General features: G+C 41.9%; 2 protein-coding genes across 4 annotated transcripts in view; both read left to right on the top strand.

Moving 5' to 3' along the window:
- The window catches only part of LOC139338860 (laminin subunit alpha-3-like), a 52,910-nt gene extending 36,131 nt beyond the window's left edge, over positions 1-16,779 (top strand). The window contains exons 41-77 of the mRNA XM_070974150.1: positions 683-796; positions 1,333-1,451; positions 1,537-1,617; positions 1,710-1,810; positions 1,921-1,974; positions 2,074-2,225; positions 2,638-2,748; positions 2,845-2,956; positions 3,154-3,318; positions 3,436-3,632; positions 3,804-3,920; positions 4,217-4,371; positions 4,545-4,686; positions 4,802-4,901; positions 4,979-5,095; positions 5,185-5,355; positions 5,671-5,822; positions 5,935-6,129; positions 6,217-6,365; positions 6,532-6,694; positions 6,788-6,915; positions 7,371-7,515; positions 7,626-7,727; positions 7,830-7,996; positions 8,103-8,220; positions 9,263-9,403; positions 9,519-9,649; positions 9,863-9,997; positions 10,130-10,250; positions 12,896-13,029; positions 13,222-13,402; positions 13,526-13,684; positions 13,770-13,935; positions 14,624-14,778; positions 14,976-15,069; positions 15,156-15,275; positions 15,371-16,779. Coding sequence (XP_070830251.1) covers positions 683-796; positions 1,333-1,451; positions 1,537-1,617; positions 1,710-1,810; positions 1,921-1,974; positions 2,074-2,225; positions 2,638-2,748; positions 2,845-2,956; positions 3,154-3,318; positions 3,436-3,632; positions 3,804-3,920; positions 4,217-4,371; positions 4,545-4,686; positions 4,802-4,901; positions 4,979-5,095; positions 5,185-5,355; positions 5,671-5,822; positions 5,935-6,129; positions 6,217-6,365; positions 6,532-6,694; positions 6,788-6,915; positions 7,371-7,515; positions 7,626-7,727; positions 7,830-7,996; positions 8,103-8,220; positions 9,263-9,403; positions 9,519-9,649; positions 9,863-9,997; positions 10,130-10,250; positions 12,896-13,029; positions 13,222-13,402; positions 13,526-13,684; positions 13,770-13,935; positions 14,624-14,778; positions 14,976-15,069; positions 15,156-15,275; positions 15,371-15,513 — 5,007 coding nt within the window. The 3' untranslated portion in view covers positions 15,514-16,779. The remainder of the gene's footprint in view (positions 1-682; positions 797-1,332; positions 1,452-1,536; positions 1,618-1,709; positions 1,811-1,920; positions 1,975-2,073; positions 2,226-2,637; positions 2,749-2,844; positions 2,957-3,153; positions 3,319-3,435; positions 3,633-3,803; positions 3,921-4,216; positions 4,372-4,544; positions 4,687-4,801; positions 4,902-4,978; positions 5,096-5,184; positions 5,356-5,670; positions 5,823-5,934; positions 6,130-6,216; positions 6,366-6,531; positions 6,695-6,787; positions 6,916-7,370; positions 7,516-7,625; positions 7,728-7,829; positions 7,997-8,102; positions 8,221-9,262; positions 9,404-9,518; positions 9,650-9,862; positions 9,998-10,129; positions 10,251-12,895; positions 13,030-13,221; positions 13,403-13,525; positions 13,685-13,769; positions 13,936-14,623; positions 14,779-14,975; positions 15,070-15,155; positions 15,276-15,370) is intronic.
- Positions 16,780-17,878: 1,099 nt separating this feature from the next.
- LOC139339455 (tetratricopeptide repeat protein 39C-like) lies at positions 17,879-26,208 on the top strand. 3 transcript variants are annotated; one of them, XM_070975076.1, is made up of 14 exons: positions 17,879-18,313; positions 19,730-19,778; positions 21,350-21,478; positions 21,654-21,768; positions 21,925-22,333; positions 22,777-22,945; positions 23,056-23,149; positions 23,231-23,338; positions 23,422-23,531; positions 23,618-23,741; positions 23,854-23,951; positions 24,117-24,221; positions 24,343-24,381; positions 25,474-26,208. In XM_070975076.1, exons 1-14 carry the CDS (start codon positions 18,168-18,170, stop codon positions 25,561-25,563), a joined length of 1,785 nt encoding a protein of 594 aa, XP_070831177.1. In that variant the 5' UTR covers positions 17,879-18,167; the 3' UTR covers positions 25,564-26,208. The 3 variants fall into 3 exon arrangements, with proteins under 3 accessions (XP_070831177.1, XP_070831178.1, XP_070831179.1); XM_070975077.1 differs by lacking the exons at positions 17,879-18,313; positions 19,730-19,778; positions 21,350-21,478; positions 21,654-21,768 and having other exon boundaries at positions 22,178-22,305; XM_070975078.1 differs by lacking the exons at positions 17,879-18,313; positions 19,730-19,778; positions 21,350-21,478; positions 21,654-21,768 and having other exon boundaries at positions 22,257-22,341.
- The last annotated feature ends 418 nt before the right edge of the window (positions 26,209-26,626 follow it).

The raw sequence follows: 26,626 nt of genomic DNA, 5'->3' as shown, positions 1-26,626 counted from the left end.
ATTGTTTATGGCACTCAGTTTAGATGAAATTCATTGCTGTGTGCTCTCACACTTCATAACACACCAAATGGAGGTGCTGTCTGGGAGAGTGGCTTTTAATTGCCCTCTGTGAATGGTGGCACAATCTCTGGAAGCACTGCTACTGTTTAGGTAAAATAAAGCACATTCTGTGCTCACAGTTTAATGGCTCTAAACTGCAGTGATAATTGGTGTTTTGTTATACACCATGATATCATTTGAGGTTGGATAATGTGATAATACATAACTTAATTGGATAGATGTCAAAGATATATGAGAGATTTATTAACCCTTATACTGTTAATAATTGGAGTTTCAGGCAAATCAACTTACCAATTCACAGGATTTTTATATAATTGTGATGAACAGACTTAATTTTTAAATAATTAAATTTGCTGGATTAGCCAAAAACAAACGCTCCTGTCTGGTTGTTTAGCCTATTAAATGTTCCTCAGTTATAATTTCCAGAAAACATCTATCTCTATCATAATATATATCAATATCAGTATCAAGTATATTGCCAACCCCAAGTATCATAATTGTTTGAATAAAATAATGTTGCTTTTGAATCCAGATATGCAGTGGTACATCTGGATGTATGAGTTATACTCTTAAGCAGTAATTTCCAGTAGGGTAATCATGTTTTTATGTTCTTCTTTTCTAGAAATGTTCTCCCGGTTACTACAGAGATGGCAGTGGGCCTTTCCTGGGCCGCTGTGTGCCCTGTGAGTGCAACGGTCTGGCTGATGAGTGTGAAGACAAGACCGGGAGGTGCCTGGTAAGAAACACACTCAACTTAACCCTTACTAATGGCGTCATGACCACAGGTACACAGTGCCGACACCCACACAACTAAAACCAAGAGTGATTACCTCCAGCGGACTCCAGTGTGCCTGTGAACCACAGTTTAGTCAGAGTCTAGACTTCGCAGCCTCAGGGCACATCTTTGTGTTTTTTCTATCAACACATCAGAAACATTATTTGATTTGGCACCCTAATTTCCCGTGATGGGGCTCCTCTCGCTTTTTATTCTCCTTGGTGGGAGGAGGAACCTTTTCATGCATTTCATTATTTCAACCGTCTCTGCTCTGTTATTATTATGCAAGACACTCAGGACCGGGCCTGTGTGTGCAATGGCTGCATGGATCCACACCCTAGCAGCTCAAATGGACAGAGGCAGGCTCGCTGCAGTGCACTCACAGTTTTGTTTTTTATACCTTTATACCTCTCTCTCCGGTATTTTCTTTCTTTACTCGCTTCATTCTTCACATATGATTTAAAAGTGGTTTAATGAATGCATTATGTCTCTTTCAGAACTGTCAGTACAACACAGCTGGGGACCGATGTGAACACTGTAAAGACGGCTACTATGGAAGCGCAGCTCAGAGGACATGCAGAGTTTGCCCGTGCCCCTTCAGCGTGCCCGCAAACAGGTGGGTGAAAAGAATGAAAAACCTCCAAACAGGAATTAAATGATATTTCGGGGATGAACTCATGATCGTCTCTATCGATGTGCAGCTTTGCCGTAGGTTGCAGAGAGGTCTTTGGTGACTTCCAGTGTATATGCAGAGCAGGCTACACCGGAGACAAGTGTGAGAGGTGAGATCCGTTAACAGGCCTGAGCACATACTGTGTCTTTTGGAAGACTCTTATCTTATTTCTATTTTGCCACTCACTTCTTTTTCCCATAGCTGTGCTCCTGGTTACTATGGTGATCCACTGACGGCAGGAGGAAGTTGCCGGCCCTGTAATTGCAATGGCAATAGCAACAACTGTGATCCCAAGACTGGAGGTCAGATTCTGGACTCGGCAATGCATGAATCCACTATTAATTAGTTCAGTTAATTCATTTAAATTCCTGTGCATCATCATACATTTCATTTAAATGAACTGTTTCCCCAGTTTGCAAGAACACACTGGAGCCTGGAGACACAAACACCGATGAGAACTGCCAAGGTGAGCTAATAAAGAGAGCTGAGGTCTGACGCTGTGACATGCAGTTGTCAGTAATCTGAGGACAAACTTTTGTTACTCCAATCCCCTTTTACTTTCTAGAGTGTGACAGTTGTGCTCAGACTTTACTAAATGGTCTGGAGAAGCTGGATGATGAGCTGGGAAGGATCAAGTCTCAGCTGGACAATGCCACTGCCAGCGCCTCCTCTCAGGACAGGCTGAAGAAGCTGGAAAAGGCCATGTCAGACACCAAGGTAACCCTGCACTGTTTCCTACACGTACAATACACACTCACACAGACACACAAACAGTTTGGCACAGGATGGGTGTGCTTGTTCAAACATTCGAGATTCCTGCTGATAAGCCATCTCGGTGAATTTTGTCCCACAGCCTGTGTGTTGACACGAGTTAGAGACCACACCGCTGGATTCCAGTATTTGTCGCACTGACCTGTCGTTTCTCTTTCCCTCATGATCTCAGTTGTTACATCCACTTCATTTGAGTGTGTGTCCTTTGTGCTTTCATGATACACCACTGGATAATTCCCGCAGCTGCACCATTTAAAAAACAGCCCCTATCAGCCTCAAGCTCCAGCACACCACCTGCAGTAACTGAATGTGACTTTGTGCAACTTTATTTACATTTCTGCCACCCTGCTTTTTCCAGACTCTTGTCAACAAATTCAGCTCCGCCATCAACAGCCAAAAGTCCAGAGTTGGCCAGGTGGAGAAGGAGGCACTCAATCTCTCAAATGACATCAGCTCCCTCAAAGACAAGGTAGAGTACTGGAGACAAGCCCGAGCATTTTATTGCAATATCAGCACGCAGTATGTGTGTAAATGTGCATTGTCGGTATGTATTTTTTTTGTTTAGGCAGATAAAAAGGCTGCTGATGCTGACAAGGCTGTGGCAGATGTTGGAAAAACCCACAAGAGGGCCAAAGATCTGGACTCAGACATTCGAATCACTCTCAAAAAAATCCAAGGTAAAGGCAAATTTCAGCTCAGCACCACAACTCTGTCTATTTTGTCTTCTAGTGTCTTAATGTCTTCATGTTTTGTCCTCCAACATGCTTAGTTTATCTTAATAGATAGTTTAATAATAGTCTCCAATACTGGATGTCGCTGACTATCAGAGCATAAGTATTTGCTTGACTGACTGTGTGTTTTTGTGTGTGTGAAGCTCTGCTGGACCAACTGAAGGAGGCAGGCACTCGTGGTGACACGCCCAATAAAAACATGACTAAAATGCTAGAAGATGCTCAGCGCATGGTGAAGGAGATGGAGAACAGAAACTTCTCCAATCCGAAGACAGTTGCTGAGAAAGAAAGAGACGAGGCCAAAAAATGTAAGACACTTAGTCAATACTTAGAAGAAACTTCAGTTTCGTGGAGAGCTGTTGGATGACTGGAGAAAAATTCACCGCAGACTGGTCACATTTCCTTTCATTTACTCTGTATTCCAGTGCTAGAATACATCAACGCTAATGTAAGTAAGCAGTGTGACCTGAACAAGGATGCAGCAGACAAGATTAAGGGCCTTTTGAAGGGGTATGAGGACAAACTGAAGGACCTGGACAAGGCTCTGAAGGAGGCGACGGACTCTGTGAAAAAAGCCAACACCCAGAATGGACTGAATGCTCAGGCGCTAGGAGATCTACAGGTAATAACTGACAAGTAGTTTTGAGAAACCCATGGACTTGCTGGTTAATGATTAGTAAGGAAAGCAATGGTAAATAGTATTATGTAAACTAAGTAAAGAATGCGCAAATTGAAAGAATTGCTTTTCATTGTCATTACACAGTGTGTGTAAATACTCTTGCTCTCTCGGCAGAAACGTATCGAAGACTTGAAAAAGGAGCGGAAGATTGTTGAGGACCAAGTGCGCATGGCAAAAGATGAGCTGAAGAAAACAGAGGATTTGGCCAAAATGCTGTCTGACAGCAAAAAGGTACGCTTGAAAAACTGTAGCCTACGTGCTCTTTACTTCAAATTATTATCTGTGCACTTACATATGCTGTGTTGCTTCTCATGAGCCAAAACATTGTGACACACTGTAGCTGTGTTATAATGAACGGCCTCATCTCTCATCCCACACCCGCGAGCCGTCAGGTCCTAACATGCTACTCAGATAATGATCTTTTTTTTTTTGTTTTTTTTTTGCTCCTTGTGCCCTGAGGTGAGGTAAATGACATATTCTGCTCTTATGAATAACTTGCACTCATTCCCCTGCCCTCTCCTATGTAGGAATACGAACAGCTGGCAGCACAGCTGGATGGCGCCAAGACTGACCTGACCAAGAAGGTGAATAATATTTCCAAGGCGGCAGCGAAGGAGGGCATTGTGGAGGCTGCAGAGCAACATGCTAAGAACCTTAGCAAGCTGGCAAAGGAACTTGAGGAGTAGGTCTTCTGTTCATACAATAAAGACACGCAACCTCATTATAACCTGAGCTCTAATGAATGGATTTCAGCAAAACCCTGTCTGTTGCTTATGCTAGAGATTTTCATGTTTTGTGCATCCATTCTCTGTGTGTCTTGGGTTTATTTTCTTCCCGTGTTATTGTATATTACAGTGCTGTGAAGAATGCAAGTGGACGCACTGAAGTGCGTAATGCCAAAGACGCTATTGATGCGTACAAGAACATCACAGATGCAATCAATGCTGCTGAGACTGCAGCTAATGAGGCCAAAAGTGCAGCAGAGAATGCCTTGAAGGTAAGCCACAGACCTGATATCTTAATCATTAAATCACCGTACACACTTCTTGGAATGATATTATGATAATAACGTTTTAAAATGTTGGTTCACTTTAACATTTTTCTTCCTTTAGAATGTAGAAAACCAGAAGCTGACACAAAGAGCAAAAGACCTGAAAAAGACTGGTAATGATCTACTGCAGAATGCAAAGGAGGCAGATAAAGACCTTAAAGGTAAGTCAGCCCTACTATTAGATAGTTGTTAAAATAACCCTAAAGCTCAGTCATGAATTCTTGTTTTACTTTGACAGGCGCTGCAGGCAATCTCACTGACCTGACGAATCGCCTGAAGAATGCTGACAAGAAGAAGAAAGATCTTCAGAAAGACCTGCTTGATGCACAAAAGCAATTAAAAGACATCAAGAGAGGTAGAACAAGTCAAGACAGTTAGCATGAATATTTCTTTAACCAGTCTGTCCCCAGAGTTCATGTTTTTCTTCATTTGTCTTCGAATCAGATGACATCGGTAGTATGATTGACGAAGCCAAGAAGAAGGCAGCTTCGGCCAATGGCACGGCCAATGACACTATGAACAAGCTGAATACCATCAGAAAGGAAATTGACAAGATTGCTGCCACTCCTGTGGACCCCAACCTGAATAATGTGTTGAATGATGTGGACCAGACAGGTGAGATTTTGAACAAATGTCTTTAGGCCCATTAACCAGTAATATAGAAGTCCACTTTTTATACAACCCTGATTCCAAAAAAGTCCAACTCAGACAGAAAATCGGCTTTTGGATCGGCTTTTGAATCGGCTTTCGGCTTCCACTCCAACTTCAGAATAAGCAGATATTTACAAAAGTAAGGTCAAACATCTAATGTATAGCACTTCATCCCAGCTTTTTTGGAATCTGGGTTGTGTAAATGTTTATAAAACATGTAAAGATGTTGCATTTCTTACACGTTATAATTTGTTTTCTCGCCCTCTCTTCTACTTGCAGTGAATAACTTGCTGAAAAACATCCCATCTCTGAGTAAGAAGATCTCAGAGGTGGAGAACCTGACCTCAAAGTTCCCCCCCAAAAACAACATAACTGAGAACATCAAGAAGATCAAAGAGCTCATTGAACAAGCCCGGGACGCAGCCAATAGGGTGAGGTCCCACTCTGAATACATCCATACAGTATCCAGCCCCAATCAAACCAACTTGTTCCCTATTTTTCCTCGATGGGTCTAATTTCTCTGTTTTTTTATGTCTTCTCCAGATTGTGATCCCGATGAAGTTCGCAGGCGATGGTCACGTGCAGCTGCGCCCACCTAAGAATCTGGAGGATCTGAAGGCCTACACAGCCATGTCTTTGTCACTGCAGAGACCTGAAGGCAGGGGAGACGGAAGCCGCCGACGCAGACAGGCCAGAGACAAAGGAGACATGTTTGTGTTGTACCTTGGCAACAAAGATGTAAGCAACTCTAATTTCAAGTGAATGTTTTAATATAAGATTTATTTACTAATTGTACACATGGCGTTAACAAACTGTGTCTTGTAGTCCTCCAAGAACTACCTAGGTATGGTCCTGAAGGACAACGTGCTGTACGGCGTGTACAAGCTCAATGGAGTTGAGTACCAGATGAAAACGGGATTCATCACCAAGTCTGCGTCTGAGCCGGCCAAGTTCGATAAAGTGGACCTACGCAGGTGAATGGAAAGCTTCATTCAGTTGTTATTCACCTGTTCTCAGTAATGCATCTGTGTGTGTGTGTATATATATTTATATATATATATATATATATATATATATATATATATAATGGATTGTAAACGTGATGAATATGAGGATATTCTTTCCCCTCTCGCAATTTAGAATTTATCAAGATGCAGAGATTGTCCTCACCAAAGATATCACCTCAAACACGCCTGGTGCACCAATTCAGGGCCATAAACAAGGAGAGGACAGCAAGAACCTCCTGGACATCAATCCCAGTGATATCGTTTTCTATGTTGGAGGCTACCCTGCCGACTTCACTGTAAGCAGCAAGGAAATAAGAACAGCCAGACATTTATTTTTTTTAACTAACATGGGTTTGATTAATACCTTTCTCTGTTTTGCTTCTCCTCAGCCCCCACCTTCTCTCAGGTACCCCATGTACAAGGGCTGCATTGAGTTCTCATCTTTCAACGACAAAGTCATCAGTCTCTATAATTTCCAGAAGGCAGAGAAGATCAATATTGAGACTCCATGCAAGAGGTAAGACTATGATGCGCTTCTATGCCTTTTCTGCACTAACATGTTGTGACGTTATTTCAGCATGCAGAAAATAACTTATCTTTGTATTACCATCTAGTGTTTGACATTTTCAATCTCACCCCACCCCAGTTTTTGATGCTCTCGCCCCTCTTATCTGCCTGAACAGTGCTTGGCACTGGCACTCACCCTTTCAATGCAGTACTTACTTGATCTTCCCGTGTTGTTTTTTGTGGATTTTCTGTAGTGATGTGGGTGTTTCCTCACAAAGGCATGTAGGTCAGGCTGATTGTAGCCTTTTACTGGTGTTTAGCAGTGTGCTAGCCCTACCTTAGACTGGTGAGCTCTTGCCCAGTGAATGCTTGAGTGGGCTCCAGCCCCACTGCGATCCTTAATACGTGGGCCTAGAAAAAGGGCAGATGGAAAACATTTTGTGACTTTTTCTCCCCTCTGTCCAGATATGTACCTCCAATGGATTCTGAATACTATGAAGGCACTGGCTATGGCAAAGTGGTCATGGATAAAACGTATCCTTTCCTCCTCATCGGTATGTCCACCCATACTCGTGCAGAAAACGGTCTGCTCTTCTACATCGGAAGTGAGGTAAGTTCTACATATGGTTACGTTATAAATCTCACATTTTGATGCATTTTTAGTAGTATTATATGTACTATTTGAAAGAATATAATTTCTCTATTTCTTCTTAAACATAGGACAATTACTTCACCGTGACACTCGAGAAGGGCATCATTGTCCTACGTGGTAATTTGCTCAATGAACCAGTTAAACAACAGCAGGACAAGAAAATATTTCCGGTAAGACGTTTTTTTGTTTTCTGCACTTCTTCCTCAACAACCAGATTTGTAAATAATGCATAATTCAATCAAACGTGTCTTGCTCCTCTATCCTTTCTACAGACTACGGAATGGGCAGAAATCCTCATCATTAGTACAGCCCAGGGAAAACTGTCAGTCCGGGTGACCAGTAATGGGAAAACTGATACGATTTCAGCTCAAGCCAGCTACAAAAACGACGACTTTAAAGAATACTATATTGGTGGTGCCCCACAAGCCCTGAGGGAGAAGTACGTGCTTTACATTTTTCCCCTCCATCACTGTGTATTGTGAGTTAGACGACTGATCCTTCCCCGATTCATGGAGAATAACTTGACTTTCTGTTCCTCCTCACAGGAATAAAATCACCATGCAGCCATTCAAAGGATGCATGAAGAATCTGAAGCTGAATAACAACTTCAAACCTCTTGCTGAGCAAGTGGGCATCAGCAAAGGTTGCCCCAAGGATTCCCTGGTAGGATGTTAACCTCTGCATCTCAAGCCAGTTACCAATTGACATCACCGTCCAAACCACACTTATTGTATTGTATTGTAACTAGGGTTGTCCCGATCCGATCACGTGATCGGAAATCGGGACCGATCACATGACTGCAGACACGAATGGAACTCAAACGTTATGTCCCGATCAGGTATCGGATAAATAATATGGGCTATTAGTGATAAAATAGTATTTATTAACTACCAACGTTTACAGGCCGGGTCTGTGTCTGTGACAGACGCCACTGAACAGCGCATGCGCGGAACATGGCAGCACGCAGCAGTTTGTTTTGAAGCTGAGGCGCGTGATATGCTGCTACTGTGTCCGCTGTGTGGAAATATTTCAAAGTGAATGACGAGAACAATGCAATCGCAAACTACGAGATATGCAAAATCGGGTTCTCGAGAGGTGGGAAGGACAAAGCTGCTTTTAACACCACAAACTTGATACGACCCCTTAATACACTGCACTGCAGTTTACAAGACACTGCACTGAGAATACGAGTTAGGAGTGCAGTTCCAAAAAGCACAATACTGGCCTTAGGCTACTTGATAACAGTCACTTTTATTTGCTCATTTGTTTGCATTTGATGCCTATTTTAAGTTAAGCAGCTATTTGTTTTAATACTAGACTATTGAGTCTTTAATGCACTATTCCTAATGTGAAGAAAATTTTATTTTATTTCTGTGTTCTGTTCTGACTTGAGACTGTAATTCAAGCTTCCTCATAGAAGTTTACAATACACTGCACTGCATGCATGCACAATTGTGCATAAGTGTTACATGTTAATATAAGAGCCATTGGTAAAAAAAAAATAAAAATAAGGGGCATCCTGAATCTTATTCTTTGCTCTTAGTTGGTTTCATAATGTTTTATAGAAATATCGGATCGGGACTCGGTATTGGTAGATACCCAAAATCAAATGACTCGGACTCGGACTCGGGGGCAAAAAAACGTGACTGGGACATCCCTAATTGTAACTAATTAACTCATCTATAATGTCTGTGTTGTTGTGTAGGTTACTCGTAAAGCAGAGTTCAGCTTGGGGAGCTCCCTGTCGGCTGACCTTGCAGGCTTTAGTCTGGCTAATGACGTCACTGTCTCTGTCGGATTCAAGAGCACAGAGAAACAGGGTCTCATCCTGCAGGACAAACAGCAGGTCAGTCCTCACTTTTATTTTGAAATCTGATGTTTCAATTCCGACTTTTGAGATCAGATTCAAATAGCACAACAGGCAAGATTTAAAAAGAACTTTTCTTTTCCCTGTTTTCCAGGCGAATGGGATGAATCTTGCGTTGGAAAATGGCCATGTGATTCTCAATTTCGACAACAAGATCTGGAAATCAAACAAACAATATCACGATGACAAGTGGCATTATTTGACTGTGATCAGAAGAGGTGGAAGGTATGAGAGAGGCAATTGTTGTACATTCAAACATGTAATAAGTAACATCCATACATATTTAACTTCGTTTTGTTAACTAGTCTGTGATTTGGTGTTTTTTTTAGGTGTATTTTTCAAATACTATGATAGAGAAAAATTAACAAATTCTGACAAATAGTCAATAACTGCTTGAGTCTGCTTTTAAAGAAATGCCATGATGATTTTTCCAAACAGGATCGAGCTGTTTATTGATGATGAAGACAAGGGTCAGGAGCAGAGTGGCAGCACTTCCATACCTGATACAAGTGGCAAGTTGTTCCTGGGTCAAGACAAGTTCAAAGGCTGCATTTCCAACCTCTACACAAGACGGTAAGGTTCCCTCGCTTTGCATTGCAATCGCTCCATAATTTTACAGTAATTGTATCTACAGTGGCATGCAAAGGTGCCGCTGTATGTGCTTCTATGCATCGTGTTTACACCTGTCACATGTTCTGTTTGCAGGCCAGCCAACCTGTACAAGGCTGAGGACTTCAGCACCTTCACGGCGTCTGGAGATGTCTTTGTGGATGTGTGTACTGCTGACAGTCCCGCTCAGCTGATGCTGGACCGCATCTCTAAGAAGGTGAGTGTTTCAGTCTTTCATGCCCTCACATACCGTAATCCATATTAATGAGTTAAAATCCTAACATTTGGATGAAATAATTAAAACTTGGTTCTGTTTTCTTTGAATCAAGTGACATTATTGTTTGTCAAGGTACATTATTATGTAGATGTAAATGGTGAACATGGTGAGTTGATGATTGAGTCCACTCACTAGCAGTAAGTCACCTTTATCTTTCTCTTTGTAATGTTCATAGAGTGAAACTCCTGTGTAATACTATTTTTCGAAGGTGAAATAACAATCAAAGTGTGTGTCCTGTGTTGGCATTGTTTACATTACATCTTGCTGCCTTATTTCCAGAGATGAAGAAGAAGGAGCCCTAAGACCTGCTGATGCTGACGAGTCTAATATTGACACGAAAAACTGGCAGCTTGCAGCGCAATGTTCTGTTGGTTATGCACAAGCTCATTTGTCTGCTGTGTACCTGAATAAAAAAGTTGCATGAACGTTCCCAATAATCATAAGAATGATTAAATGTATTGTATCTTTGTCTGTTCTATTTAAAAATCCAGTAATAACAAACACTTACAATAACAAGCTTGAAATCAGCTCATGTCTCTTTCCTTCTTGTGACTCAGTAATGAACCACTTTCTAACAGTCATTCACAAGCACGTGTCTACTAACTCACTGCTGTTGGACCTAAACACTGACATACCAATTATATAACGATATAGATGTTACCTTTACTATCTAATGAGATAAACAGTTAATATCCAGTAAACACACTAGGATCTGCACCTGAGTTTCTCAACCTGTTTTACATGATAAGATTCAGGTGAAGTTGCTTATAGCATACTTTTATATTCTACTTTGAAGTATATAGTGGGATGCAAATAATATATTTCAAACTTGTTAAATTATTCCAAGTTAACGCACTTATCAAATGGAAACCCTTGCAGTTGTGGGCTAGTAAAGCCCTGTGAGAATTTGTATGTAATACCAATAGCTATGCAAATAAACTTGACTAAACAACCAAATCTAGATTTATCAGTCTTCCATCTCTTGAAACTCTCAAAGGGTTCCCGGCATTTAAGGTTGAGGAACGCTGGAATGTTGGTATTTCACAGTGAAGAGTAGAGCTTGCCTGTTTATGTTCATTCTATGTTCTCAAAAGCATGATTACACAATTTCCTCATATCGTTGCTGATTTTGCATGCCCATCATAATTTAAGCTTTGTGTATTTGATTTAAGAGCTTCGGACTAAAGGAGGCCATATCACCACAATCTAGTCTCCAGCAACCCCTGACACACAATAAATTGCCTGAATAATAAACTCTTAATTGCTGCACGAGTTCATGCAAGTGCAATAATCAATTGTTGACAGTGCGGTGAAACTCAGTCATGGGCGTCTCTTATTGCATTTTGTAATATCTGTGTGTAAAATGATATTTTTGGTCTAAGTCGACCGTCATCCATTATTTGTGTTTTCTATAGTATCAGGACCAAATGTGCCATTTCAAAAAGGTGCTGGAGTCTCTTTACACCTTTATAATCTCTGCACTTCCATTATAAGGTCACCCCTGTTGTCTTTTAGGTCCCTGAGTGTATAAGTGATTTCCCTGACTGAAATCGCTCATATCGCATAAGCACCTACATTCCTGCGCGCTGTGCCAAACAGTATAACAAGCACAGCTCAAAACTCCTAATTATGTTGAAACCAAACACACCTCTGAATAAACAGATGATTTGTGGGTGTTGTGCTGCTACAGGAAACTCAATGTAACCGACATAAAGCATCTGATATATTATTTTGTAGCTGTAATTGCATGATTCATACTGACTGACCAGTTATCATCAGTGCTGACTATATGACTGATGAAATCATAACTGCCAGGTTATACTTGGCTATCTATCAAAGTGATGATACGCAGGTAGTTGAGTCTCTTTGGCAGACATCTACTGTGTTTCTGGTCTATGTAACAGCATTAGCAATAGACAGTTTGTCTGCAGCAATTATCATTTTAGTCATTTTTTTAAAGCAAAAAAAAAAAAAAGCTCCGGTTCAAGGTTCATTTTTGAGAATGTTTGCTGTTTTTTCAGTCGTCTGTGAGAGCAAACTGAATATATTTGGGTTTTGGACTGTCAGATGAACAAAATGAGCAATTTAATGAAGTCAGCTTGGGCTTTGGGAAAATAGGATGGACATTTTTCACTGTTTCTGACATTTACGGAACAAACAATTGATTAATCTACAAAGTAATCGGCAGATGAATCAATGATAAAAAAAATTGTAAGTTGAGGTGCTGCATTTATTTCATCAATGTAACAACAAATCCTCTCACAAAAATGTATTACTATACCCCCCAAATCTTTATTTATTAATATTTATGGGAACAGTGTCCAGACTCTATTAATCACAATACCTAGTATTTATCGTGTCTGGTGAGCTTTCACTTTTTGTGGGGCCCCACTTTAACACAGTCTATAGAGTGTTTTATATGTCATGTCATTCGTACCACTGTACACTGTTGTACCCTCCCATCTTTATTTTTTGACAGAGCAGAACCCCTTTGGAGACTTGCCAGAGATGTGTGAGCAAACAAAGATTTTAGGGCCAACATTGAGCCTTGTGCTGAGTGTTTCTTTATGCTTCTGCTGTTTTAGGATGGTGTGACGCATGCAATAAACGAGAGTCTGTCAGCATGTACATCACCAGCTCTGGTTCAACATGCTTATCGCATGGGCGGTTCTGTCAGCAGCCTGAGCTACAGCCTTCCACTCCAGGTCCTGCAGCCCAGGTGAGTAACCTGTCCTACCTCACTGCACATTTCACAATGCAGCATGCTGACACATGAAACTGTCACTGGAGGATTTCTTATTAAAAAGTTTGCTTGGCTGAGTACATCATCTCAGGAACAATGCAACGGTTATGTCCAATAACCAACACACACAAAGGATAAAGATGATGTCTTTTTTTTTATCCTTCCCAGGCCCCACTTTTCTCTGGATGTCAGGACCCGAGCTCCAGAGGGCCTGCTGTTCTTTGCTGCTACCAGAGGAGGGCGCGCTCATCTCGCTTTATACATATCCAAAGGCAGGATCAGACTGTCCGTAGGCAGACAGAAGGAGATCTTCAACCGGGAGAAGTACAATGATGGAAAGTGGCACTCGGTCAGTGGACTCATGTCATACTGATCTCGTGTTACCATGGAATCACTCAGTCCACATTATAGAACAAAGTCAAATACTTTCTTATTCTTTATTTGCACAGTGACTAATGTATGTTGCTTGTAGGTCATATTCAGTCTGGAGAAGAAGAAGTTCCGGTTGGTTGTGGATGGGATCAGAGCTCAGGATGGTCAGCTGACAAATGCTGAGCTGATGTCCATGCAGCACTTTGTGTCACCTGTGTACCTGGGCAGTGCTCCGGTGTCCCTTCACAAGGAGCTGAGGGTAAAAAAGAAAAGTACTCACTGGTCAGTTCATTAAATATATAGAGATTTTTTTATATATCAATATATATTTTTTTTTCCTTTAGTCGAAGGCCCTTCCAAAGCAGAGTGTGCCCGGCTGTATCCGCAATTTTAAAATGAACGGAGCACCGATGTCAAGTCCAACCACAAACCATGGCGCTGGCCCCTGCTTTGAGGGACAGACACAAAGGGGGGCTTATTTCTCAGGGAATGGAGCACATGTCATCATCAGTGAGTGTACCACCCCTGTCAGCTTCTGTCAGCTATCAGTCGGACCTGCAACCACACAATGTGCCCCCTGAACAAGCCGATGACACAAAATGCTTACAAAGAAAAAGATTTATGTACCAGGATAAAACTTCTTAATTTCCGAGGAAGTATCCTGAAAAGAACATCATATAAAATTTCTATGAGTGACTCAGTGAAAAAAAAGGAAATTACAGTTATGTTGAGGAAAAAAAAGATCTTAAGCAGCTGTGAATATCCATGCAAATTTCCTTGAAAAAAGCTAAAAAGTAAATAATAATTTTGAAATGTTTATTTCACATATTAACATATATTTCTTACATTTTCAGTATGCTAGTGATGTGCAGCCAGACAGGAAGACAAATTTTATGTTTCTGCATCTTCAGCTCACCTACTGTCCAGTGAGGAAAAGTTGTACACTAGATATCAATGAGGACTGATAATTAAGGAACACTGTCTCTATTTTCTCTATAATTAGCACCAAATTAGAAAGTTATTTAAAGGACATTTCCAGGAAAACAGCTACATGTCAGTTCCTTCTAAGAAACAATGAGAAAGAGTCCTTGATATGTTCATGTCGCGGCTGTCTCCTCATTGCTGTGATACATTAATTATGATGTCTAGAAAAATGCTAGCAATGACAGCACGATGTTATCTGTTTTCTGTATTTCAGACGACTCTTTTGTTGTCGGCCCCAGCTTCGAGCTGCTGTTTAATATTCGTCCACGGAGTCCAACAGGACTCCTGCTGCACGTTGGTGATTTCAGCAAGGCCCAGTTTGGACCTGAGATGGGCCACTATCTCAGTGTCTACATGCTAAGAGGAGAGGTAAGGCCTGACTCTGCATCAGTTTAATGAGGCCATCTGTCGTTGTGGTTTCCAGCCAGACACTCTGAACCTGAAATTTTAGTTTCTGGACAATAAATACTCAGTTGAGTCAAGTCTGGATTGGAGAGACACATCTCTTAGTGTCTTGTTGCCTGTGCATGTGATTAAAAAGCGTTGTGTTTGGCTCCCATTTACAGGTAGTGGCACAAGTGAACAACGGAAAAGGGGAATTCATGGTGTCGGTGAAGCCAAAAGCTTCTTTATGTGATGGGACGTTTCATAAAATTTCAGGTAAAATGCACGCGGTCACTTCATGAAAGAACAAGATGGATCAAAACAAATCCTTTGCATTAAATCACTGTCCATGTGTCTTCCAGTCATCAAGAGGAAAAATGTTGTGCAACTGCATGTGGACACAATAGACAATTACAAGATTGGACCACCATCATCCACTACAACTTTGACCAAAGACTCCTTGTATGTGGGGGGCATTCCTGGTGAGTATTAAAATAAGCTTTTAATCTGAGAGTTAGTCGACTTAGTTCAATTTAAGTTTAAGTTAACCCCCCCCCCATTTACCCTCCTCCTGCAGAGATGTCACTGCCGCAGACGTTCCCCGTCACATCATCCTTTGTGGGATGCATCCAGGACATGAGGATCAACAGCGACTCGGTCTCTTTCGACAGACTGTCGGGTGTGTTCGGCTCGGTCAACCTCAAAGAGTGCCCAGGCTGAACGAAACGCATCTCACCGCATCGTCATTTAACAATCCTTGGGACCATGTCCACCGCCAACCATGTGCAATCTGTTACCAAGACAGAGAATGTGTTTGTGTGTAAGACTGTGTATATTATGAGGCGTGTGTTTCAGTGTGAGTGTGTGTGAGTCTGTGTGTAAAATAGAGGTATGAGCAGCAGCTTACAGGCTCATGATATTGGCTGCTCAGTTCTACATTTCTGTATTTATTTTGTGATAAAATCATGTGTCACGGCGCCGGTTCAACAGATGTTTTAGACTCGGATGTGTTGGTCCATGCATTTTCTGTCAACATTCAAATGCTACTGAATAAGCTTGTGATTGGTCAGGCTGCAGAATGAGCAACCCAGCACTTTAAGAAAACAAATGATGCCTTTTGTGATGGTGCTTTAATGGAAATCAACATTATTAGTTGATTTTTTTTATTTGTTTGTTTGTAGAACTCAAAAGTTTATACTAGAATAATTACGTTTACGCCCCCGGGGCTCAGTTGAGTGACACTTCAGGGGTTTCCTGGCTATTTTATATTCATATCCGCATGCCAGCATGTAGAATTCTGGTTTAAAACTGGTTTAATAGAGATGGAGTCTTCACACATGCTATGAAATCACATGGTTTTTCCCATTTCATATTACTTTTGTTCTCAATCCATTTTCCACGTTGCATTCCTTTTTCATGCATGAGGATGTTCTGCATGGCTGATAATGCCAGTTACACCAGAAAACAACATGCACTGAATTTTGTGGAGCATTGTCTAGGAGCTGCAAAACCAGTATAGATTGCAACAGCACAAGACTCACAAGTCTGGTCAGTCATGTTCGGGACCATTTAGCCCACATTACTATAAAGCTGAAAGTAACATGATAAGAATAGAAAATGTATTTGATGTATTTAAATTCCCCAGCAAGTGTTTACTTAAATGGTTTGTACATTGTAGAAACATATGTGATTTGAGAAAAGATATGCATGATGATTGAACATATTTTTACATGCATTCCTGTCTTGTGACCACTGATTTGTAAACCATTTTGTAATCGTTTCAATTAATGTTCTTTATAAATACTTCTCAGTGCCATAAGTAGGTCTTGTGATCGTGGTGACAACTCACATTATTATATGTACCAAGACATGCGATTTTTTGGACATCGGGGATTAACTGTTGAATTATACTCAGCAAAATGTGTATACTGTTGATTGTAAGATCAGACAAATATACATTTTTTTGTGATAAAATTATCATTCACATCTACTGTGTTGGAATACAGTGCATAATGTTGATTTGTCTCCATCGTCCCAAATTTTTGGGAGCAGTGTGATTCAGAATTAGACTAAGATAAGATAAAATGGTGTTCAGTAATTGCATTTCTAAACAGGATATTCATTGGTGACACACACTTTATGGCCCTTTGGAAATAATCATATTCTTAGAATTGACTAAGAGACAGGCAGTTATCAATAAGGACACTGAAGTCATATACTCAGCGCTGTCTGTGCAAATATTGGGATTTTTAATGGCCTGAGAAGACTTTTACATAGTATAATTACACATCATGTTTTATTTTCAGAGATGTTTGTAATATTTTCTAGAACCAGTATCTTTAAATCTGACCATCTAAAATTAAAAACAATAATTAGTAAGTAAGATATACCTCTGGAGGTGTATAACTCCTCCAGATTTATACTCTTGAGGGAGAAGGCTTTAGCAACGTGTTTATACCATCTTGCAGGAATTTACCAAAAAGTATACTTCAACTATTTTAGTATTTTGGTGCTAATTTACTATTTAAGAACTGTTTAAATGTACTGAAAAATCTCCCTGACAAGGATAAACCTTCTAAACTTCCTGGATCCTTTGGACCCTACACGGTGAGCTATCTCCTTGGCTGGGATCTCCTGCAGAAACAACCACGCCCATTCTGATGTTGCCTTCACTGACTTTGAGAAGTCATGAGCAAAAGTGGCAAAGTTGTGCAGATGCGCTGCACCAAATTCTGACCCATCAGATTCTGTGACCCAGTTAGGTAATTTAGATGTGTTGCCACGCCACGGGAAATATTTTATCCAGCTGTTACCAAAAATTCTGCCTTTTTGAAGAATTTGATAAAGTATATCCTGTACACCTCTTAATTTACTATGAAATGTCATACAATTTGTAATTACTCAGAAGGATATGGTATGACAGAGACATAAGAATTTAATATACTTACTCAGAATATAAAACAGGAGCAACATAACACCCCCCCCCCCCCCCCCCCCCCCCCCTTTTTTTAAAACTGTTTAGTGCTTTGACGTTTATGTATAATCTGATCCGAAACGAATAATTCCGACAGCACGGAAACGCACCACATTTCCTGTCTGCGCAGGAACTCACGAGCCACCGGCCAGGCGGCAGAATACGGAACAGCGACACAACCGCTGGAGTCACAGCCAGTAAACACACGCATGTAGTTAGCTGTTAGTGACTTTAAGTGACAGCTCATCGGTCTCCTCATGTAAGACTATGACCGTGACTGCGTTTGCTCCAAAAACACTGCGCCACTGTCCGAGACTACTCCGCCTGTAAGTAAACTAACGAGACATACCGCACACCCCCTCCCTCCTTCACTTCTTCGCCTCCGGTGTCGGGTATCTCAATGGCGGACCCCACAGAACCATCCCCGGCAAGCGTGGAGGATGAGCAGACCGACCGTGTCAACGACGCAGAGCTGGCACTGAAAGGAATCAACATGCTCCTCAACAACGGCTTCAAGGAAAGCGACGAGCTCTTCAGGGCATACAGGTGTGTGGCTGTCTGTTTCAGACACAATAACCCAAGCAGTCTCTCTGCTCCCGTGTGTCTGTTTTGACGTCTGGGAAGCATTTTAATGATGGGTACTTAAGTTCTCTCTACAGGGGGTTGTTAACTGTTATGGCACGCGTAGCTAATGTTCCCAAACTGCTGTGGTCAGCCGTCATGAGAATTAGCCGTGAAGGCATCAGTTCCCCTCAGCGCTGCCTTGTGCTTAGTTGCCAAAACAAAACCTCAACATCCCTGTCACGCTTGTGCAGTGTAGCACCATATGATCAGGTCACAAGTAGGATGGATGTTGTTTGAATACCCTGGGCAAGCATCCGCACCAAGAAGTGTGACTTCTGATCAAACAGTCCAATGACTGTGTTCCTATAATAGTTTTGCTCTTTATGTACACTGACATTGTGACCACCATCAGTGTGAATGTGCAAGTGTTTTCAAAGAAGATGGCCTTAAACAGGTTTGCATTCAGCAGTCACGCCACTTACTTTGAGCTGGTTGGTGTTAAATTTGTCATCTTGGCCCTGCTAGCTCCCTCAAATCACAACCACATGTCAGGTACTGGATGGTTGCACCTTGCACCTGTTCTGGAAAGTCCAAGCCTTATTTGTTGGATGCTATTTAGTGTCCAAGTATGAGGGCCTGCAAGACAATTAATGTGATAGGAAAGCTGACATACACGCTTGCGCTATGCTAAATAATATTAACATAATTCTCATTTCCTTCTTATTTTGTGTGTGTAAATGTGTACTCATTGTAAGCAAACTATGATCGGTCACAGGTAGACATTACGTCTTTTAAAGGGGTCACAAAGGAAAAAGTTGGGAACCCTGGCTCTGAACCACAGGCTCAGACCACGGTCCACTTACTGGTTGCAGGATTTCGCACACATCCTTCAGTCATGCTGTGATGTTATTAAAAGGGCTGATTATCTCTAGGAAGGGTTTGCTTTCAGCTTGAACGTTGATACCACAGAAGGGCAACCCCCATGTGTCCTGACTCCCGGTAAGGCTAAAATGTCACCTCTTCCACTAATTGCGTCTAGCGCTAGGTGTCATCCTGCTTTCATTTCCTGCTGAAAAGATGGAGGAAAGTGAAAGACATGTACGTGGCATGTGAGGATGAGCTTGAGACTTGGCTTCATTGATGCTTTAAATCACCACCAAGGCCACGAAGGGACACCTGCACCCACTGAATGACCACATTCCTGTTGAATCAGGTCGCTTTTGTTTGGCTGTCACCTTCACCTCGTGTCTGCGCGGTGAATCAACTGAACGCTTGATGCACAAAACAGGCTTTTCAAATTGTTATCACTCCACCCATGAGCTGCCCTCCAGACGTGTTGCCTGTTTGCACAGCAGGTAGATCACTGACATGTCACCTGTTCTGTATCTTCTGTTTCAGGAACCACAGTCCTTTGATGAGTTTCGGGGCCAGTTTTGTTAGTTTTCTGGTGAGTCAAAAGGCAACGTCCTTCTGCGGCACTGTTTTACTTTGTGGAAATGCTGAGAAAAATTGCTCTCTCTCTCTCTCTCTCTCATAATGAGGCTCAGGGAATTTCCCTGCCTGACACAAAGCTAGATTTCTTATTTTTCCAGCTCAAAAACAGAGATGTGACCGTCAAACTTGATGCCCTCAGGAATTAGGACTTGCACTTGCACTGTTGTGACATTACATTACATTCCTTTGACCAAAGCCACTTCCAGTAAGTGCATTCAAACTCAATAGGAACCAAGAGCTAGATGTCATAACCGAGGGTCCACTTCCTCTCGGAGCTTTTTACCTTATCACAAGGTCGTTGTCAGCACCATATTTTTGATCTCCTGTTGCCAACTTGTGTTGCAAAATGATGTCACCATCTGTCGTACCATACGCTGTAATCGAACAGTCATTTAACCACGTGGTCTATTACCTTAACTTATTTATGGTTCATGTCAAACCCTGGACCGTGTTGTGACCTTTCATCCTTTTCCCAGTTAGATTTACTGGAAAAACCATTAGTGCAAAACACTGTAAAAAATGTTGTGCTGTGTATTGCACTACAGTTTGTGCTTTGCTTTGTATGTTGTTTTGTACCTGACTGAATACTACTGACTTTTGACTGAATGTTTGCTCCACTCCCACTGAGTGTTGTACTATTCCTTCCTTCTTTTTTTTTTTTTTTTTTACTGTACTGCACTTTGTACAGATTGACACCAGTGCAGTTTCTATTTTCTTTTTATCTTATCTCTTAAAACAAGTGACAAGACAAAGCACATAACCTGTTTGGGTTGGCTAAGGCTAACAGATACCTCAGTCCTCAGCTCGCGTAAGGAGAAACTCTCAAGAAAACCCTAATAATTAAGAAATAAAACTAATGCAAGCAAAGTCATGGGGATCCTTCACCTCGACGAGTAATTAGTGCCGCAGTACTTGGAGCCTGGAGTGCGCCAATAGATTAAATATATACTTTTACAGTGTTTAATTATAGTCGGTGCAGAGCTGTTATAACTTGAAACTCAAAGAAGATTAATTAAAAAGTTAATAAAATTTGCCAATTAACAATTCTGCTTCCTTATTCTGCCTTTAAGTAATGGACAAATGATTGAATTTTAAATTTTTTTACTTCAAAATGTATTCAAACTTTTTATGTCCTTTACTAACGTGTCAGACTATCTTTAACATTTACTTCCAGTTTCCATTTCGTGATCACTTCGGTTTAAACATTTTTATTTTTTTATGGTCAAGCTGACCTGATTTTGGTTTTGTGCTGTTGGTTTCATGTTGTTTGAAAAGGTTGTGACACGCTGACCTCAAATATAGAGCAGGACACCTACACGTTGTGTGTGCCTGAAATCTGAAAAGTAAGAAGACCGATTAGCTCAGTTTTGTTTTATTTTCCTGCTTTCTGGGCTCCAGGTTTCAATCCAGAATTAGACTTTCTGCTTCACTGTTAAGACCTTTGGATCATCAACATTTATTCATTTACTGTGGAGTAGTTGTGAGTTAATAAAAGGGGTATTTTTCTGGCACCCCTTTTTATAGAACGCCATGATGACATTCGAAGAGGAGAAAATGCAGATGGCCTTTGAGGACCTGAAAGCTACAGAGAGACTGTGTGAGAGTGAAAACACTGGCGTCATTGAAACCATTAAAAACAAGATCAAAAGGAGTGTGAGTAACGTCTTCAACACTTAAATTGATTGAATGAAACTTAATGATGTACGTGGATATAGAACAAATGCAGTTTGCCTGAAAAGGGACATTTTAGCATGACATCCAGATTTGTTAGCCTGCAGACATGTCTGTTTGTTACATCAGTCTGAGTGTGAGGTGTGTGTGTGAGCAGATGGACTCTCAGAGGTCGGGGGTGGCAGCAGTGGACCGACTCCAGAGGCAGATCATCATTGCAGACTGCCAGGTTTACCTTGCAGTGCTGTCTTTCATCAAACAGGAGCTGTCATGTAAGCGAGCCGTTAGCACTTGTCAGTTCACGATAAGACTGCACATTTGTCAGTGTGAAATGAAAAATAATGATCTCCAATCAGAGGTTTAATATTGCCAGATGCCTTTTCCAATGATGGCATATTTCACTAACCTCAACTTCAATCTCCTGACAGCATACATCAAAGGAGGCTGGATCCTCCGTAAAGCCTGGAAGATGTACAACAAATGTTACAGCGACATCACACACCTGCAGGAGGGCAGCAGAAGACGAGCGTCTGAACAGCAAGCAATGCCGCCTCCATCTTTGTCCTCCTCCTCCTCCGACATGTCCCACCACAGCCGCTCCTCCTCGCCGGGGCCAAGCCCGTTCCAGAGACCGGACGGCGTCAGCCCAGAGGCTCTGGATCGGCTCAAAGGCTCGGTCAGCTTCGGTTACGGCCTCTTCCACCTCTGCATCTCGATGGTGCCGCCGCACCTACTGAAGATCGTCAACCTGCTGGGTTTCCCTGGAGACCGCCTCCAAGGCCTGTCAGCGCTCACGTACGCCAGTGAAAGTAAGGACATGAAGGCCCCCTTAGCTACGTGAGTACGTGAGTGAGTACGTTTGTGTATCGGTATTCTGACTAAACTGAAACATGAGCTGATTCAGACTAAACAATGTGACAAAGTTATGGAAGCATAATTTCTCGAGCGAAGAAATGACATGTCGTCTTTAGGAGATGAAGAACTGTCGTGTTGGTGGCTAACATGAATCACGGCATAAGTGAGAGTTACTGTTCTAAAAATTACCAGGATATTCATCACTAACTCATTATATACTGATTAATCAGCTTTTCAACCATGTAGAACTGGACAAACATTAGGCAAATAAAAAATCAGTGAAATGCAGAACATGACAGCTAGTTATCATTACAAATTGTTCTAATTTTGTACCAGATGGTGTCACATTTATAATTGGAAAATTATTTATTTTTTGGCTGCTCAGCGTAATCCCTCTTAGTACCGTCTCTGTGCTTCCCTTACAGTCTGGCCCTCTTGTGGTACCACACAGTAGTGCAGCCCTTCTTTGCTCTGGACGGCACAGACACACAGGCTGGCCTAATGGAAGCCAAATCCATTCTCCAACAAAGGGAGGCTATCTATCCAAACTCCTCCCTCTTCATGTTTTTCAAAGGCAGAGTTCAACGCCTTGAGGTAAGTGCATGTTAAGAATAGCCCTTATTATCTATGTGGCCTACTCTCCTGACTTGGGAAGCCAATATTGTCTCAGCCTGTAACTCACACCACAAAGTTCCCCTTTCTAGTGCCAGATCAGTAGTGCCTTGACGTCCTTCCGTGATGCCTTAGATCTGGCCTCTGACCAGAGGGAGATTCAGCACGTGTGTTTATATGAAATAGGTACTATTTTCCCTCTCAGATTTCAAACCGCCTTGCTCAGCGCTAGTCTGCATCATAATTTCTGATTGTTGAACGTTTTAGGTTGGTGCAGCATGATTGAATTGAACTACAGAGAAGCATACAGAGCCTTTGAGCGACTGAAGACTGAGTCCCGCTGGTCCCAGTGCTACTACGCCTATTTAACTGGAGGTGCAGATGGATAAGGCTTTAAAGGTATTTTTTATGAGTTTGGGATTGGCTCCTAATCTAGATTATATGTTGTTGTGTTGTAGTGTGCCAGGGAGCCACAGGTGACCTTGAAGGAGCTGTCTCTGTGTTCAAGGACGTTCAAAGACTTTTCAAACGCAAGAATAATCAGATCGAGTTGTTCTCCATGAAGAGGGTGAGTATATATCCAGCGGATTTTCAATTGCAAACTTTGGGTATGAAGTACAATACAAATCAGCATGTATGCGCACATTTAATCAGGCGGAGAAGCTAAGGAGCACCAGTCTGTCCAAAGAACTCTGCATCCTGTCTGTGATTGAGATTCTTTACCTGTGGAAAGCTCTGCCCAACTGCTCAGCCGCCAAGCTGCAGACAATGACACAAGGTACTCTGATTTAAAACCTTCAAATCAAACCAGCTACGCTTTCCGTGTGTCGTTTTGCAGCCTTGTTTGTTATTGTGTCACTGAATGTAGCTTAACATTTTCCTTATTTCAGTCCTGCAAGGGATTGACGATGCCTCGTGCGCAGGCCTGAAAAACCTGCTTCTCGGTGCCATTAGCAAATGTCTTCAAAATACCAAAGATGCCATTCAGGTACTCCCATGTCTAATTCATACATTGCATAGGGCTTGGAAATATGAGGCACTGGAGGATACACTGCACTCAGCTGTAGCTGTAGGACTGATAAACAGTGTCACATAAAAGTGAATACTGTGCTGATAAGACATAAACTGATTTTTCTCCATTTTATTGTTGCAGTATTTCCACCTGGCTGCGAGGGATGAGGTGGGTCGTCTGAGCAACTCTTACGTACAGCCCTACTCCTGCTATGAACTGGGCTGTGTGCTGCTGAATGCCCCAGAGGCAAGTTTTTTGTATGTGTGTTTGTGTGTGTGTGTGTGTGTGTGTGTGATAGAGAAACTCAGTTGTCTGAGATGGTGGAGAAGTCACATAGTATAAATATTTTATTCTGTCTTTTTTCCAGTCTGTAGGGAAGGGCAGAATGCTAATGCTTCAGGCTAAGGTACAGTAACTTTTTTTGTTGCATGGCTTCTTTGCTCAATGTCAGTTGATAGCAAGTTCTATAACTCATTCTCCTCCAACACCTTCATTATTGGTTTAGCCCTGAAAAATGCTGACAAAGGTCTGGAAAAAAAAATTGCCTTGTTATATTTATTTACAGTCATTAGTAGCATTTGGCTTTGACCTTATTTCTGCCTTCTTGGGATGTGCATGTCCGCCAGATCAATGCACTCACTGCCTGATCGGGTAACAGCATACTCAATTTGGGAGCTCGCTGCTTGGTTCCCCTTGAGGTCAGTGAGCTGAGTACAGTGGGGTGGCTCGGTTCTGACGTACAGAGGGGTTTGATGGCGTCACACCAGCTGGAAGAATGGCAGCCATCAAAGTGTGCAGGCTATAGATGGAGACTGAAACTGCCCCCATGCTCAAAGAAAAGCTTGTTTTCCCTGCTCAGCCACCAGACCATGAGGCACTAACCAGGTTCCTGTCTCTGTGTCTTCGCCGAGTGGTCAGTGATTGAGGGAAACAGAGCTGTTCTGCTTCCTACTGCGCCCTGTTGGTTTAGTTGAGGTGTGTTTGCATTGTCTGACCTCAGCGTGAAGTCATGACACAGCAAAGCAGGCCGCACGTCATCTACACTGAGCTGACCGAGCCAGGTGCCCTGCTCCAGAATATCGGAGGTGTCTGAATAACTTTATAATAGCAAAAAAAAAAGTCGTTACATCCTGACCCAAGTACAGTTAATGCTACCTTCACTGCTGAAGTGCAGCCTCACCCACCTGACATCTGGTGCAGCTGCATTGACTTTGTTAGCGGATGGACACCTGACATTGACGGAGCACAGGTCTCACGCTCTCTGCTGTTGTTGTAGTGGCCCATTCGCATGCCAGAGCAGATGCAGCAGTGTCTGACGGAGCACGGGTGGAGCCGGGCAGCGGCCTCTATGCTTCTGAAATGGGTACGCTGCTACATGATTGGGCGGCGAGTGCATTGATAGATCTGAGAGCGCTGAGGCAAGGCTTGTTTGAGGCTAGAGAGCAAGCAAAGTAGAACTATTTTATTCACTATTTTGTCTTTTTCATGGATTATGCAGGAGGACTATGCCGGCTATGACTTTGAGAACAGGCTCCATGTTCGTATTCACTCAGCTCTGGCCTCTATGAGGGCTGAAGCCCAGCCTTGACATTTTATCTGCACCTCAGAAACAACTGCAAGAGCAACAACCATTCTGGGCACTAATGTTAGGTTTGTTTTTAATTTATTTTTATTTTCATATTCTGAGCCAATGTATCATTTTGAAATATGTGCTACATATACTGTAAATGATTTAAGGGAGAACAGTAACGAGGAGTTATCTGTATTTCACAATAAATCTGGGTTTTATCAATTACATGGTTAATTTCAAATCTAGATGCCACTTGCATCAATCACATTGCTTCCACAGAGGGACAGTTTTCCTCTGATATGGACACAAGCCAGGTCAAGTAGAGTAATGGCACGTCTGAAGCGTTAATTGACAAAGACATTAAAATGACCGCCTCAGCCTATGACGTCTCCGCGTTGGTTGTTTTTTGAGATTTGTGCTGTAAAGGCTTCGCTCATCCATAGGCATGAGTGCTAAAGTTTTTTTTTTTTTTTTCAAGCATAGTCTCTTTTTTAAGCAGAATTGTTTTTAACTGTGTAAATATGTCTTGCACACAAGTTTTAATGAATGTGCCAACACCATGTTGGGCTGCTATTGAGTGGCCTATGCGCACAATAATACTATTGGCTGTAAACTGGTTCTCCTTTATATTTGTTTTAAGATAATAAAATTAACGTAAAGTGGAATATTGTTTTCTCTGCTACGCTTGATTAGCTGTCATATTGGACACGAAGGTGTACATGAGAAATACATACACTGCATCGTGCAACAACAAATGATCTTTAAATAACACATGAACAGCAGGCAATAGCGACTGCATGAGTCTACCCTCAATCAATCCAATGGCATGGACAAAATATTAGAAACACCTCACTCCCACTGCAATACAGCTCAACTGCAGCACAAACTTCAGCCTCTAAAGGGAACGTAACGCTCAACTCACCTCTGCAACTGTTTAAACAAAAACTGCTCATCATAGGCTTCATGAAGGCAGGACTTAATGTAGGACTGGTGCATTAGACTGCATTAGTTTTAGCCAGGTGCACCTAATAAACCTGCAAATGAATGCATTTTACAATGGCAAAACATAAAAGAAATAATT

The sequence above is a fragment of the Chaetodon trifascialis genome, chromosome 11, assembly GCF_039877785.1.
Source record: "Chaetodon trifascialis isolate fChaTrf1 chromosome 11, fChaTrf1.hap1, whole genome shotgun sequence".
NCBI classification, from domain to species: domain Eukaryota; kingdom Metazoa; phylum Chordata; class Actinopteri; order Chaetodontiformes; family Chaetodontidae; genus Chaetodon; species Chaetodon trifascialis.
Note: the sequence above shows the minus strand (reverse complement) of the source record. Positions and strands in the feature narration are given on the sequence as shown.

Excerpts from the sequence above, each read along its gene's own strand:
- LOC139339455 (XM_070975076.1), top strand. The coding sequence starts at position 18,168 with ATGGCGGACCCCACAGAACCATCCCCGGCAAGCGTGGAGGATGAGCAG. Across the intron at positions 19,779-21,349 it reads CCAGTTTTGTTAGTTTTCTG|AACGCCATGATGACATTCGA; the intron begins GTGAGTCAAAAG and ends CCCTTTTTATAG. Across the intron at positions 21,769-21,924 it reads CATCAAACAGGAGCTGTCAT|CATACATCAAAGGAGGCTGG; the intron begins GTAAGCGAGCCG and ends ATCTCCTGACAG.